This window comes from Rhamphochromis longiceps, linkage group LG18 (assembly GCF_057381845.1).
Source record: "Rhamphochromis longiceps isolate RC_006_pf linkage group LG18, R_longiceps_female_GT1.1, whole genome shotgun sequence".
In the NCBI taxonomy this organism is placed as follows: Eukaryota; Metazoa; Chordata; class Actinopteri; order Cichliformes; family Cichlidae; genus Rhamphochromis; species Rhamphochromis longiceps.
In genome coordinates, this window is record NC_140574.1 from 34670187 (window position 1) to 34684653 (window position 14467).

Sequence of the window (14467 nt, forward strand, 5' to 3'; positions counted from 1 at the left end):
AGTAATTTGGTGATATTAACGAGGAGAAACCTAATATGTGACTTGGTATCTGCGGATAAGCAAGTCGCAGCAGCAGCAGTGTAACAGCATGAATTACAAAAAACTGTCAAAGCAGTGTCAGACAAGACAAAAACACAGACAAAAATATGCCTTTTTCTATTTTATTGTCTCTCTTGCTATATTTAGATTTTTTTCCACATGAACTGAACTTTTAATAACTCTAAAAATTAATCAGTGGTAAGGGAAGATAAGGGAAATAAAACTTTCCACCATGAATTAAAGCAGCAGCAGCGCTTTTATGGCAGAATTTCTGTGAACTAGGGCTGACCCACGGATTCTGACACTCTTGATGGACAAATATGCGCTCATTGAGATGTGCATGGGAAAATATAAAGGGTATAAAAAGAAACTTTCGAGCAACATTTCAGGCCTGCAGAAAGATGTTCCATCAGATCCAAAGCATTAGTCATTGATTATATGTAGTTTAATGTAAACTTCCTTTAATGCTGGTCTTTATCAATTAAATCATTTCAACAAAATGAGAAGTGAGACTGAAAGTTCCACATTGTGTCATGTGTGGCCTATTTCTTTTCCATATAGCAAAGGTCATCAAGTTCCATGTCCTTAACTTGACTTTTATTGCTGCTTAAGGATTTCAATGACACAAAGTAGAGTAAAGGCCTTTAAAATCGTGACGGACAGATTAACAGATGATGCAGACGACATTGTGATCTGTAGTTTTAGTAGGGAGCGAGCCTGGAGAAGTGGTATGCTCTAGAGAGAAAAGAATGAAAATTAGTAGTAGAGACAGAATAGATTGGTGTAAACGAGAGGGAGACTGGTGTGACACTGAAGCTGCAAGGAGAAGAGGTAGTGAAGGTGGATGAGTTTAAATACCCAGGGTCAACGATTCAGAGAAACGGATAAGAAAAGTGAAAAAGAGAGTGAAGGCAAGGTGAGTGATCTGTGACAGAAGAAGATTAAAAGGGAAGATTTACAAGCTGGTAGTGAGACGTTCTGTAATGTACGATTTCAAAGTGGAGTTGAAGATACTTTTATATGTTTTTTGGAGTGACCACGAGGATAAGAAACTAGTATACTAGAAGGACAGCTCAGGTCGAGTGATTTGGAGACAAAGAGAAAGAGGCGAAGCTAAGATGGTTTAGATGGTTTAGACAAGTACAGAGGAGGTATAGTAGTTACACTGGGTAAAGGATACTAATGGAACTAACTGTTCATAGAAGAAAAGAGGAAAACCACAAGGACGGTTCATGGATGCTGTGGGCACAACAGGGCATTGCCAAATAAGAAACAGAAGTAAAGTCTTACAAGGCAACAACAGCGATATGTGTTAAAAATGTTAACACATAGTTTTATTCTAACTACGTGTAAATGATTTGTCTTGCAGTATAACAGACCACAAGTGGAGAAGTGAATATAACAAGCTACAGCAGTGTCTCACAGAAAAAGTGAAAGCATATAATGCAGCAGGTATTCATAAAAAGGGCGGCAGACGTTACACACTTCAGACGTTTGGCCTCATGAACATGCGAACAGCTGCAGAGGTCACACAGACAGAAAAACATTCAGAGCCATATTGTCCTCTTTGGCAATATTAGACTACATGAACTCAACACTCACCCCACCCCTGTTGCGGCTACACCTGTGGAAAATGATTAAGTCATTTTAATTCCAAATGTTGTATTTATCAGGCTTGACAAAAAAGGAACTGATTGACAACCTTTGATGTCACTATTAAGGCCATCTGTTTTTCATTCAGGTCTGCATGCTGCAACCATACTGTGCAACCTTTATTTAATCAGGCATTTAAAAGAAACAATTAAAAATCTGTAACCTCAATTTAAAAAAAGGAAAATGAAAGCAGTCCTTTTTAAAGCCATTAAAAAAATCCAGCTTGTCCACAACCAATCTGTGACAGGATGGACTTAGAAGTAGTTGGTGCAAACAGAACAGAGACACAGATGCGGCATAGTGGGAGTTAACTGGGTCAAGCAAATGTGGCAAGAAAACCCAAACAAATATTCTGTCTATGACTAAGACGTACAACTGAATAATTGGTTTTAAGTGTTGCAATTTGTAAAAACCTGTTTTTGCCAAATGGTTTTCCTTCCTAGTCATGATGTCTTTTATTGTAAAACAAGGGATGTAATAACTTCAGTCACGGCATAGCAAGCCCTGGTGGGGGGGGCCGTTTCCCCTTGACAAATAAATTGACTGGATGACGGAAATTCTAGCCCTGTAACAAGCTTAAAAACTTGAATAACTACCATCCAGCTGCCAGAAGAAATGAAAGCAGTGGTCACACTGTCTCATCTCAGCTTATCACACCTTCATATGGAATATTTCTTTTATCGGCTGAGGAGTGTCAAGCAAACAGTCAGTTACACAGAGCATGAACTCTGAGGCTGCGGAGGAACACCGCATACCACAGCAGTGCAGCTGATTCATTTATTAATGACAGTACTGCGTGCTCTCATCCAGCCAGTCTATATGAGAAGCAGCGACTTGTTGACAAGCCTGTGACGTGACATAATGAAATCGTGCATGGCGTTCACCTTCTTCGTGCCCTCTGATTGGCTCAGCTCTTCCATGTTGCACTTTATGAACGTGTTTACTTAACTTCAAAGGAGAAAAACACACAATGACAGAGGCACGGTTCTCAACTCTGTGCTTACAATGGAGTGTTTTGGGTAAAACCCCTTCCATGTTGTGTTGTTTTGTGGCCTGTCTGCATGCTTCAGATTGGGTGAGGTGCGGACACAGAGTATTGTTGTCTTGCAGCGGAATTGCAAATGATGGGGGCGCTCTCTGCGGCTTCTTTGTTTAGCTTTACTATGATTTTGGTACTTTTTACTGTTTTTTAACCACCTGGTCTATTGTTATTGATGAATGAACTAAATTCCCAGACATGGACTAAAATTGGATTAGGCCTATTTTATAAACTAGGTGCCAGATTGATATAAAAATCACGGTGTTTGTGAAAACTTTGGTGCAAACGATCGCTTTTGGATCAGCACTACTGCTCTATAATCCTAAAAAAAAGGTTTTAGTCATAGAAACATAGTCGGCCTGTCAGTCCTACACTGAGGAAGACTGCTTGTAAGAAAGGAAACTAGTCAGTTTCATTGTTGTTCACTTGGAAACAGATCAGAGTATTTAAAGGACATTTAGCAGAACACCAAGGCCACATTTTCAAAGTGAGGATTAACAGGTGAATCTTTTTTGTCTGTGACTAAATCTTGGACAAAGCTGCTTTATGGCAACTGCACAAGCCACTGAGCCACAAACGACTTTTTGTTAAGGTTTCTCATCTTACTGCAAATCTTCAATTGTTTATTGTATATATTACAGGAACAAATTGTTCTTGTATAAATCTCACCAAAGCTCAACCCCTCCCCCCAAAAAGCATAACCACAGCAGCTCTTACCTAATTCGAGCCGTCTTATTGGGTATAAAAACTAGAAATAATGAACCTCATCACCCCTCTTGCTTGCACTTGATTCGCTTCGGGCAGTCAGAGCTACAAGGTGGCCCTTCAATCACCTAACTGTGGGGTCACTGTACAAAAACTAGCAGAATAAAGCCTTTGACTGTGTTTATGATCCCTGACTGAAGGGAGCTGGCTCACTGCTGCAGATGTGACTTGATAACAAAAAAATGTATGACTTATTTTAGCTGAAGGATATCAAACAAAATGAAAAATGGACACTATGTCCAAAACGCAAGTGTTATTGTAAGCTGATTTTTGCAATTCAAAACCAAAGCATGATCTCTGATAAAAATCAATAAACTTCATTTATCAATATTCCAAGGTCAACACTAAATCACCAGAGAAACATGCCTGACACATGTTTTCAGACTACACCGTGTACTTTACTGCTGAAAAGTGTTTTCCGGATGCTTCTTTGCCAGCCTCATGTCAAAATACTTTTCTGCAAAAGACTTGTGACCACTTATCACCCCTCAGCTCATCTGTTTTCGCTTATGTTGCTGTGATGTTACATTAATGGTTTGTGGAATTCATTCAAGCCAGAAGCTTTTATGTCTTGTAAATTAAATTTGATTGGGTTGAATTTTTCTGTCTCTTAATGCTGCTGCATGCACAAATGTGAGATTTCTGGCCACTTAGTGACCACTCCTTCACACTAAAAGTTCACATAGTATTCGTGTTTTGCATGTAAGACAGAGTCGGTTCGTGTTATGTCTGGTAATTAAAAAAAAAACCTCAAACAGTTTGACAGGCTTCCAATTTTAAACTGTGTGTAAACTCGAAGCAGCAGAGACAGTGAATGGCACTCACCATTGCATTTAAAGCCCATCTCCTTGCCGCATGTCTTAGAGCAGCCATCGCCATCCAACAGATTACTGTCATCACATTCTTCTGTCCTACAGAGAGAGGACCATCATTATCAATGCCCTGTGTAATTAGTCACCAATGTTATCAGCATGTTAATGTGCAACATACCCCTGTATGAGGCCATCTCCACAGTAAGGCTGTCCATGTGTGTAGAGAAGCGGTGGCGAAGCGTCACTGAGCTGACCATCAGCTTCCACCTGGACTGTGTACTTGTACTTAACTCCCTGTGTAACAGACCTGGGAAGAACAAGAACAGAGACAAGAAACTGTTGTGTAATGTTTCCTTTGGCATTATAAACTTATAACAGAAGATTGTTCCAGTCTTCAAAGGAGCATTTACCCACATTTTTACTGCATTGTGTTATGAACTGATCATATAATGTTTATAGGCTTGATTATAAATGGCTTTGAGTCAGTCGATACTTAATAAAATAAGAATTTTGTGCATAATGGTGCCAGTTTGCTGTACTTTTTAAAAAAGAAATACTGTTGTGCTACGTAGGAAGGAAGCATTGTATTTATTATGTTTCCAAACAGATTCATTATGCTTTAATCCTGTTGGATTCTGTAAGCAATCGCCAAAAAAGTGGAATTTGCTCTCCCTGTAACCTTGTATTATCCAGTGACCTTAAAGCCTCATAGCAGGAAGTATGTGTAACAGTACCACGGCTAATGTGTCTGGACTATTGATCTGTTTTGGTGTGCTGAGGCTATAAAAAGACCATCCTCCCTGTTTTCTTAGCACAAATAAACTGCCCCTGCATCCACCTGGGGTAGACCAGGAGTATCACACAACTGCATTATCTAAGGTGTGTCCAATTTCACCAGACTCTAGAAATTTCCTTTATTAATTATGTATAAGTGAAGGAAATGAAGGTTGTGAAAAACGTCCTCATTTCCTGTTGATCTAAACTGTATCTATAGTCTGCTATATCTTCTGCCACAACTCCTCTCTCTTCTTTGTTCTTAGAGGCCTGACATTACATCAATCGGGCATAACATCATGACCATCTGCCCAATAATGTGTTGGTCCCACCTTTTTCTGTCAAAACAGTCCTGTCCCACCGAGGCATGGAGTCCTCTAGACCCCTAAATGTGTGCTGTGGTATCTGCACCAAGATGTTCCCAACAGATCCTTTAAGTCATTGCAAGGTGGGGCCTTCATGGATTGGACTTGTTTGTCCAGCATGTCCCACAGATTCTTGAACGAAGACCATGACAACACTTCAGACTCGTTATCGTACTCCTCGATCCATTTCTGAACCATTTTTCTTTGTGCCAGTGTGCATTGCACTGCTTCCTCCAGTTTGCCTTCTTGCCCTACTACAATAGACATTAAGTCTGTGTGGCGTGGCGTGGCGTGGCGTGGCCTGTGGTGCCGTGCAGAGGAGGTGGACGCACCTGCACGGCATCCGCAATCACGCCCCGCCGAATTAAATATTGTACTGGGTCCTGTGGTTGGGGTTGTTGTGATAATGTTGAGCGGGCAGCGGGAGAGCTGCAGCTCTGTGACTATTGTTGACAGCAACCGTCAAAGCATTAATAAAAAGTATCAAAATGCCACTGGGTCTGCCGTGTATGTTTACAGTTTTAATTCGGCGGGGCGTGATTGCGGATGCCGTGCAGGTGCGTCCGCCTCCTCTGCACGGCACCGCAGGCCACGCCCCGCCACAGTCGGCTAGCCACATGATGTGAAAAAGGACATAATCATCAGACCAGGCCACCTTTTTCAATTGCTTTGTGGTCTAGTTCTGATGCTCACGGGCCCCATTGTTCTGGTTGTATTGGTCAGCATGGGCACCATGACAGGTCTGCAGGTAACGACATACACAATAAACTGCGATGCACTGTGTATTCTGACATCTTTCTATCAGAATGAGCAATTTTTCGGCATTTTGAGCTTCGGTAGTTTGTCCGTTGGATCGGATCAGCCTTCACCCCCCAAGTGCATCAGTGATCCTTGACCCTGTGGCTGATTCCCCGCTGTTTTTTTTCCTGAACCACTTTTGATGGATACTGATCACTACAGACTGCAGCTACTGATTGGAAGGTTGGTGGTTCGATCCCTGGCTCTCCCTAGTCTACATGTCAAATATCCTTGGGCAAGATACTAACCCTAAGTTGCTCTCTGATGCATCCATTGGAGTATGATTGCGTGTGAATGTCAGATAGTAAGCACTTAAGCTTAGAAGTGTTTGTGTGAATGGGTGTGAATGGGTGAATGTGGCATGTTGTATTAAGCGCTTTGAGTACTCCAAAGTCCATTTACCATTTACAGGAGCTTTGGAGACTCAGTCATCTAGCCATCACAAATTGGTCCTTGTCAAACTCGCTCAAATTCTCACACTTGCACATTTTCCTGCTTTTAATACATCAAAGTTAAGGACATAATGTTCACTTGCTCCCTGATATATCCTACAAACTAACAGGTGCCAGGGTGATAAGATAATCAGTGTTCTCTCTAGTAAACAAGTAAAAATTCATTCATCATAAACCATTTTTCAGAATGAACTCAACATAAGTCTGTAGTTAAACAGGTTATTCTGAATATTGCTAGTCCCTTAACATATATCTGTAATTTATCATTTCAGTCCGGTTGTTTTCCAAAAAAAATGAAAATTGCGAAAGTAATACCACTATATAAAAGTAATGACAAACACAGTTTTACCAATTATAGGCCTATTTCTCTACTGCCTCAATTCTCAAAAATTCTAGAAAAACTTTTTAATTCAAGATTAGAAAAATTCCTTGAAAAACATCAAATAATAAATGTTGGTCAGTATGGTTTCAGAACGCAAAGAACCACTTCAATGGCGATAATTGAGGCAGTAGAAGAAATTACTGATACACTGGATAAAAATAAATATGCAGTTGGTATTTTTGTTGATCTCAAAAAGGCCTTTGACACAATCAATCACTCAATTTTATTGGATAAATTGGAAAGATATGGTATTCGAGGGAAAGCTGGTAACTGGTTAAAAAGTTACCTAACGGGTCGGGAACAATATGTTAGCATAGGGCATTACCATTCAGAGAAACTTGGTATTACATGTGGTGTTCCCCAAGGGTCAGTGTTGGGACCAAAACTTTTCAATGTATACATAAATGATATTTTTGATGTTTCTCAAGTACTTAAACTCATACTGTTCGCAGATGACACCAACATATTTTTCAGTAGCGATGATTATACTGATCTTGTAATGACCGTAAACAGGGAGCTAAAATTAATAAAAAAATGGATGGACATAAATAAATTATCATTAAATATAAATAAAACTAAAGCAATGTTTTTTGGTAATTTAAAATATAATGTAGAATTACCAATTATCATTGAAGGTGTACCAATTGATAATGTGAGTGAAAACAAATTTTTGGGAGTTGTAATTGATAACAAAATTTCATGGAAACCCCACGTCAGACACATAAAAACCAAAATTTCTAGAAGCCTCGCAGTTTTGAACAAAGTGAAACAATTCCTTGATAAAGATGCACTTCGTACTCTGTACTGTACCCTGGTTCTTCCATATCTTACATATTGTGTGGAAGTGTGGGGAAACACATATAAAAATACAACTAATCCATTAGTCACAGTACAGAAACGAGCACTGCGTATTATTCACAAGGCTGGTTATCTAGATCATACTCACAAATTCTTTCTTCAGGCAAAGTTACTTAAATTCCAGGATCTGGTTAATTACAATACATCCATAATTTTGTATAAAGCTTTTACTAAACTTTTACCGGCAAATTTACAAACTAGATTTGAAATTCGAGAAAAGGTTTATAATGTGAGAGGCTTTGGAGAATTCAAATTACCCAGAACTCGAACAACCCGTAAAGGCTTTTGTGTGTCTGTATGTGGTGTGAAAATCTGGAACAGTCTGAGTTTACAATTGAAACAATGCAAAAATATTCATAGATTTAAATTCCTCTACAAACAGTTGGTCTGGTCACATGATGCTTTTAGTGTGCTCTGTAATGTCTGTCCTCTTACCATTGCTGGTATGGATTCCAAAAAAAAAAAAAAAAGTGTGAGTATGTATGTACATATATGTACATGTGTGTGTAGATATATATGTATGTATATGTATGTGTGTTTGTTACTTGTAGTTATTACTGCCTGTTACCTGTGGTAATGCAATTTATAATTTATATATTCTGTATTCAGTTATGAAGGCTCTAATTGTTGTTTGCGAGCTGCCGTTTAGATGCTTGTATGTGCCCGGGGCTGTTGATGGGTCTGTATGCAATGATGGGCGTAGCTGCGGGAAGTTTGTTTTTTTTTGTTGATGAGTGAGTATAGGGGTGGGATTTAATAAGTTTTCTTCGTCCCACTCCTTTTTCAGGCAATTTTTGTTTTTTGTTTTGTGCATTTTATGTTCAATATAGGTATTTGTTGTGCCTGAAAATGAACAAATAAATGAAATGAATGAAATGAACATATGTAGTTGCCATGGCGATTTCTCTTAGATCTACATTCTACAACTGCTTATATAAAAAGTTTGTAAAAGTATGGTCTTATAAAATAGGGGTAAGCATTAATCTGGGAAATGGGAAAACTCACATTCATAGACGAATTAAAATAAAAAGAATTTTGTATGAATAATAAAAAAAAAGACGTGGAACAAGAAGTTCAAATCATCAGACTTGCACTTTTGTATAAACTTGGTGAACGCAGGAAAAGGACATGACTGATTGTCACTTTCTGAAAGTGCTGGAACAGTCAGACACATGCCATCTATTCCAACGTTGCAAAGGTACAGGCAGGGAAATTCCTGTTTGTCCATTTCACAAAAGAATTGTTGGATATCTGAAGAAGTCCTCTGTTATTCACACCCACTTTAATTTGTCCAGCTGTGTCGAGGTGAAAAGAAGCCAGAGTTTTAACTTTCTCTCGCTCACTCTCTTTTTTTTATTGTTTTAGGATGGGCTATGGTTATACACAACAGATAACTGATTGGGGTTAGTGGTGAGGTTGGGTTCAGCTTAGAGCAAAGGGAAACACATCAGTGGGGCAACATAGCCTTTGAAACAGGCTTTCTGGAACACTTTTAGTTTCCAGTGTAGTCCAGGGTTGCCAGACAATGAGCTGCATGTACGACAGCTTAAAGCATCAACTATTTCTGCAGCTTCTGCTTTTTTTCATCCACTGATTTAAAAAAAAATCACATTGGATATTAACATTGTGGGTTTTTTGATTAATTAACCAGTCATATAGTCCTACGCACTCATCCTTTCAGCATATACTGCAAGTTCAGATGCAGGAAATGGCCAAGGATCTGATCCAAGCAGTCACTGGTGTTTATGGCCTCTCTGGCTCACATTTGGTTCATATTCCAAAAAAGAAAGAGATCTTAATCTGCTTACTTTGCTTCACCTCTGGTGTGCTTTTGCCTCCATCAGCCCCCTGTTACCACAGTTCACTCTCCCTTCTCCTTCCCTCACCAACAATGTGCTTCACTTCAAGTTTCCTTTCTTTGCCTCAAACCTCTACTCTGTCCACACCTCTCATTTGTGTCTCTCTGTATGCCTGTATATCTTTTTCAATTGCCGCTGTCCCTCCTCCCCTCGCCTCTTTTTCATCTCCCCTACTCTCCATTATCCCACCCGCCCTTCCTCGCTCTCCCCTCCTTTCCAAACTCATGGCTCTTAAACTCTCCCGTCTCCTCACATCAACCCCTCTTTGCCCTCCTCAGTCCCACATAACTCAATTCCCCGTGGTTCTTACATCTTTTTGCACTTAGACACAGCTTGTGTAACATAGGAGATGTGTTCCATGAAAAATAAACTGTTTTTGAAGCTGTGTCCACCTAACATCCCCATACCCCCTTGCTTTGTAAAACAACAACAGCTTCCCAGAAAATCAAAGTGCCACTGCATTTGAAATCATTCCCAAATGATCTCCAATCATGCGACACTGCTGTCATGTCCTGGCAGGTACTTATCAGCTTTTTGTGTGTATAAGAAAAGCATTAGAGACGGGGTATTTTTATACTGAGGGCTGTTATTTGCTGAGACTTAAAAAAGAAAAGAAAAACTGGCTTGTGGATTTATATTTGGATTCCAGTAATCATTTGGACACCCTGCACTACGAGACAGGATACAAACTGATTCATCTTAACCCTGAAACTTCAGCAAGCTTTTGATTAAGTATATGGTTGTTGAAAGAGATTTGGATCAGTATCCACACTCGGCATCCCCATGTTGGAAACGTTTGTGTTCGAAGTTTTTCAAACAAAACAAAGCCCAAACACTTTAAAGAGACAGATATCTGTGGATTAGTGGATCTGAGGACACACACATGCTGTGCTGTACAATCTGCAGTCAATGCCGGCCTTAAATAACCTTCACCTCAGAGCTGTACAGCATTAGCTGTCGCTACTTCATCCATAATGTAACAGAAGTATAGATATAGATAGAATAGATATTCAGAGAACCAAGAATGTCAAAGGAGTTTTCTGTGGTCTGAGAAAAAAACAGAAAGCCATCTTGTTACCTGTGAGCGAAACATAGTAAAATTCTGTCGTGAGCTTATCTGCATGTAAATCAGATGGGTCAGGCAGCCTTTACCTGTCCGTAAATGTCTGCTGGGTCTGTGGTAAGGGGGCTTTACTGGCGAAAGGTGGCTGACGGCGAATGTGGTAGAGTAGAGGCTGGCAGCTGGAGCACAGAGGGCTGCCAGGGCCTGAAGACAGCATGGCTGCGTCAATCTCCATAATCTCCAAGGTGCAGAATTTTATGGCAGCAATGGCAACGTTGTGGGTGTCGAGGCGCATGGTGAGGGGTAAGTCACAGAACACATGCTGTGGTCCCAGGTTAATACTTTTCCCTGTGTCTGAGATCAGCTCGATGTTGGCTATTGCTGGGCTGTCTGCAACAGGGTAAAATGTTGGTGAGTTATGCAGCACATCTCCAACAAAGACATTTTCCCATTTAGGTATACATAATGTATGGCTGCATGGAAGGAGGTTTCTTTAATGGAGTTCTTTCAGTATTTTCTCGAGTAAATGTATTTGTCTGCCACCATCCAGAAAAGGAAGACTGCGCCCCACCTGTTGTGATTAACTTGCACCTGATCCCTGGCTACGTTAGCTCACTAACAAAGAAATGAACAGTCACTCATTTTAATGAAGAGATATGGTACATCAACCAAAAATATTACAGATTACAATCAATCAGATCTCAATTAGTAACATGCACAGAGTCAATTTCTTCCCTTCCAACCTCTTCATTGGAAGAGTACCTGGGTAAGACCAAAAGCTTTCAAAGGACATCAGGGACAAGATTGTAGATCTGGACAAGACTGGACTGGACTACAAGACCATCAGCAAGAAGCTCAGTGCAAAAGTGACAGTCATCAACCACGCTGAGTCTGGAAGTCCATGGAAGATCTTGCCTATTGGCAGGGTGGCTGTAGCTCAGGTGGTAGAGCGGGTCACCTACTCAAGGAGACCTGAAGGTTGGTGGTTTGATCCCAGGCTCCTCCAGTCTACATGCCAAATATCCTTGGGCAAGATATTAACCCCATGTTGCCCTCCGATGCATCCATCGGAGTGTGAATGCGAGTCAATGTTAGATAGAAGCACTAAAAACAATCATACGATTGGGCTGAATGGATGAGTTGTATAAAGTGCTCAATGACCGTAGAAAAGTGCTATATAAGAACCTGGGGTTAGGATGACCATGAGAAAAGTGGTGGAAGAGCTTGTTAATTATCTGAATGCAGTTGGGACCACAGTCACCAAGAACACCACAATGATTCCCCAGCTCGAGAAGGCACGTGTACATGCGAGCCTAATTTTTGCATCTTCATGATTTTCACTTGGGAGAGAGTGCTGTGGTCAGAGGAAACCAAAATCAAGCACGTTGGCATCAATTTGACCAAATGTGTTTGAAGGAAGGGAAATGCTGAATGTGACCCAAAGAAAACCATCTCCAGAGTCAAGCATGGAGGTGCAAATATGCTTTGGCATTGCTTTTCTGCAAAGGACAGAGGACAGTTTTACCACACTGAAGGACTATTGACAGGGACCTCTATCATAAAATCTTGGTTGAGACAAGGACAGGTTATCCAGAAGACCACGAAGGGAACAAAGGTGTGGCTAATGAAGAAGCGCATTGTGGTCTGGCCAGAAGTGACCTAGCCAGTCTCCAGAAATGTAGTCCTATAGAAAATCTGTGAATGGAGCTGAAGCTTCAAATTGCCAAGTGGCAGCCAAGAAATCTAAAGGATGTTGAGAGTTTCTGCAAAGAGAGGTCTACTGAAATCCCTCCTGAGATCTGCGCAAATCTGGTGACCAACTACAACAAAAGTCTTACTGCTGTGCTTGCCAACAAGGCTTTTTCTACCAAGTACTAAATGTCTTATTTCACTCTATGAGAAGCAAATCAATTCATAAATTTTATGTTAAGTGTTCTTTTTTCTGGATTTTTGGTTAATATTCTGTCTATCATAAAAGTATCAAACTACCCAAGACTGTCTACTTCTTTGTAAGTGAGCAAAACGTACAATTTCAGCAGGGGATCAAATAATTAATTTCCCCACCGTGCCTATTATTCAAAACTGACGAGTATTTATTATGGAGTGACACTTACTCGCAGAGATATACGTGACCCAGAGCGTAAGGGCGTGTGGAACAATAGGGTGTAGGAACCTCAGTGTGAGGGTGCAGCCCTCTGTGCCCGGACATGGTGACGTCACGTTGGTGTCATACAGGCTAAACTCAGGACTCCACGCTTGGAGACTGGAATCACATGGCTGTTCCACATCAGGTGGTCCTGTTGACAACATCACACAGACACACATGTTGGTGCTGTTGTGTTACAAGTGTTCCCAATGACTTCATTCATTTTACTCTAAAGCACAGAACACCCCATGTATGCAGGAATTAATCCTAACTGATATATGATGATGATTAGAAACAGTGTAGTGAGCATTCAGTTGACTCCAGAAAATACAAAAGTACACCATGGAGACTCAATAGAGTGTCTGAGTGGAAAAATAGATTTTTTTTTAGACCCATACTCACACTTAAATAAACTGAATTTCTCTTTACCTTCAGTGAAGGACTGTGGTTGCGAAAAGGGTGTGTCTCACTGGCAAACTGGACAGCAGCACAAAGATCCAGACAAAGCATATTTCTAGGAATACATTGCATGCATGCTTCTCCAAATGAGGGAATTTATACAAGGTAAAATGAGGCATGCCAGGCAAGCTGTTACACTGAACCAATCAACAAAGATACAAACTGCAACAGTGATAAAGTTCTTTGTGTATTTCTGTGTCTGTCTGTCACAAAGTCCTCCATACTTTTTCCTGCGCACATATCTGCCGCAGCAGAGAAACATCCAGAGACCGCTGTCAACAACACTGCAGCCAGGCTTTTAACACTTCCAAAGAGAAGTGACCAGATTACACCAGCCACTGGCAATCTGTGAGTTTCAAAAATTGATTTTTAAGATTTTAGTGCCTCTCAGCCTTGATTAGTCTGGGTTCTGCCTACAGGGAGAGAGAGAGGGTGAAAGGGAGGGAGACAGAGGTGCTTGTACCTAATTCTCTAAAGATAAATGGACTTTGCACCCCGGGGCCCTCAGTTATGGAACTCGCTGCCTTACCCAGAAAGCTGAAGCAAACCTGTTCAGCTACATCTTACTCCAATGATCACTGCATATGCATGTATGCCTGTCCTCTAACTCCTCCTAGATCCATTGATCAATCTGGATTGAACTTACTATATACACTGCCAAGGGTACCAGGATTATCAATATCTATATAGCTTTAGGGAATTAAATTATTAACATTATGTGTAGGAGCTAGCAGCATTAGATCAACATAAGCTGGGATGACATTGAAATGGGAATCTGTCAGTGTTCTTCCTGTTGGTTTGAAGTAGAGACAAACCTGTCAGATATCCTATAGTGGGTAAATCTGATGTTTAGGTAATGCTACCAGTGAAATGTCATTGTCAAGCAAATCAGATCAAACCATACCCTGTCCAAAAGAAGCAGATTAATCTACTCTGATTAACATAGCAGTGATTTTAATTTGGTTTTGTTGAGTCCTGCCTTTTCCTCAATATGGTGTCTTCA

At 40.5% G+C, this 14467-nt stretch overlaps 1 protein-coding gene across 1 annotated transcript in view; it reads right to left on the reverse strand.

Annotated features, from left to right (window-relative positions):
* Nucleotides 1–14467, reverse strand: part of pappa2 (pappalysin 2) — a 100489-nt gene that overhangs the window by 48772 nt on the left and 37250 nt on the right. Inside the window, exons 10-13 of the mRNA XM_085388158.1 lie at nucleotides 12974–13156; nucleotides 10949–11249; nucleotides 4487–4615; nucleotides 4322–4407 (exon numbers count right to left, since the gene is read on the reverse strand). Of these exons, the coding sequence (XP_085244284.1) occupies nucleotides 4322–4407; nucleotides 4487–4615; nucleotides 10949–11249; nucleotides 12974–13156 (699 nt within the window). The remainder of the gene's footprint in view (nucleotides 1–4321; nucleotides 4408–4486; nucleotides 4616–10948; nucleotides 11250–12973; nucleotides 13157–14467) is intronic.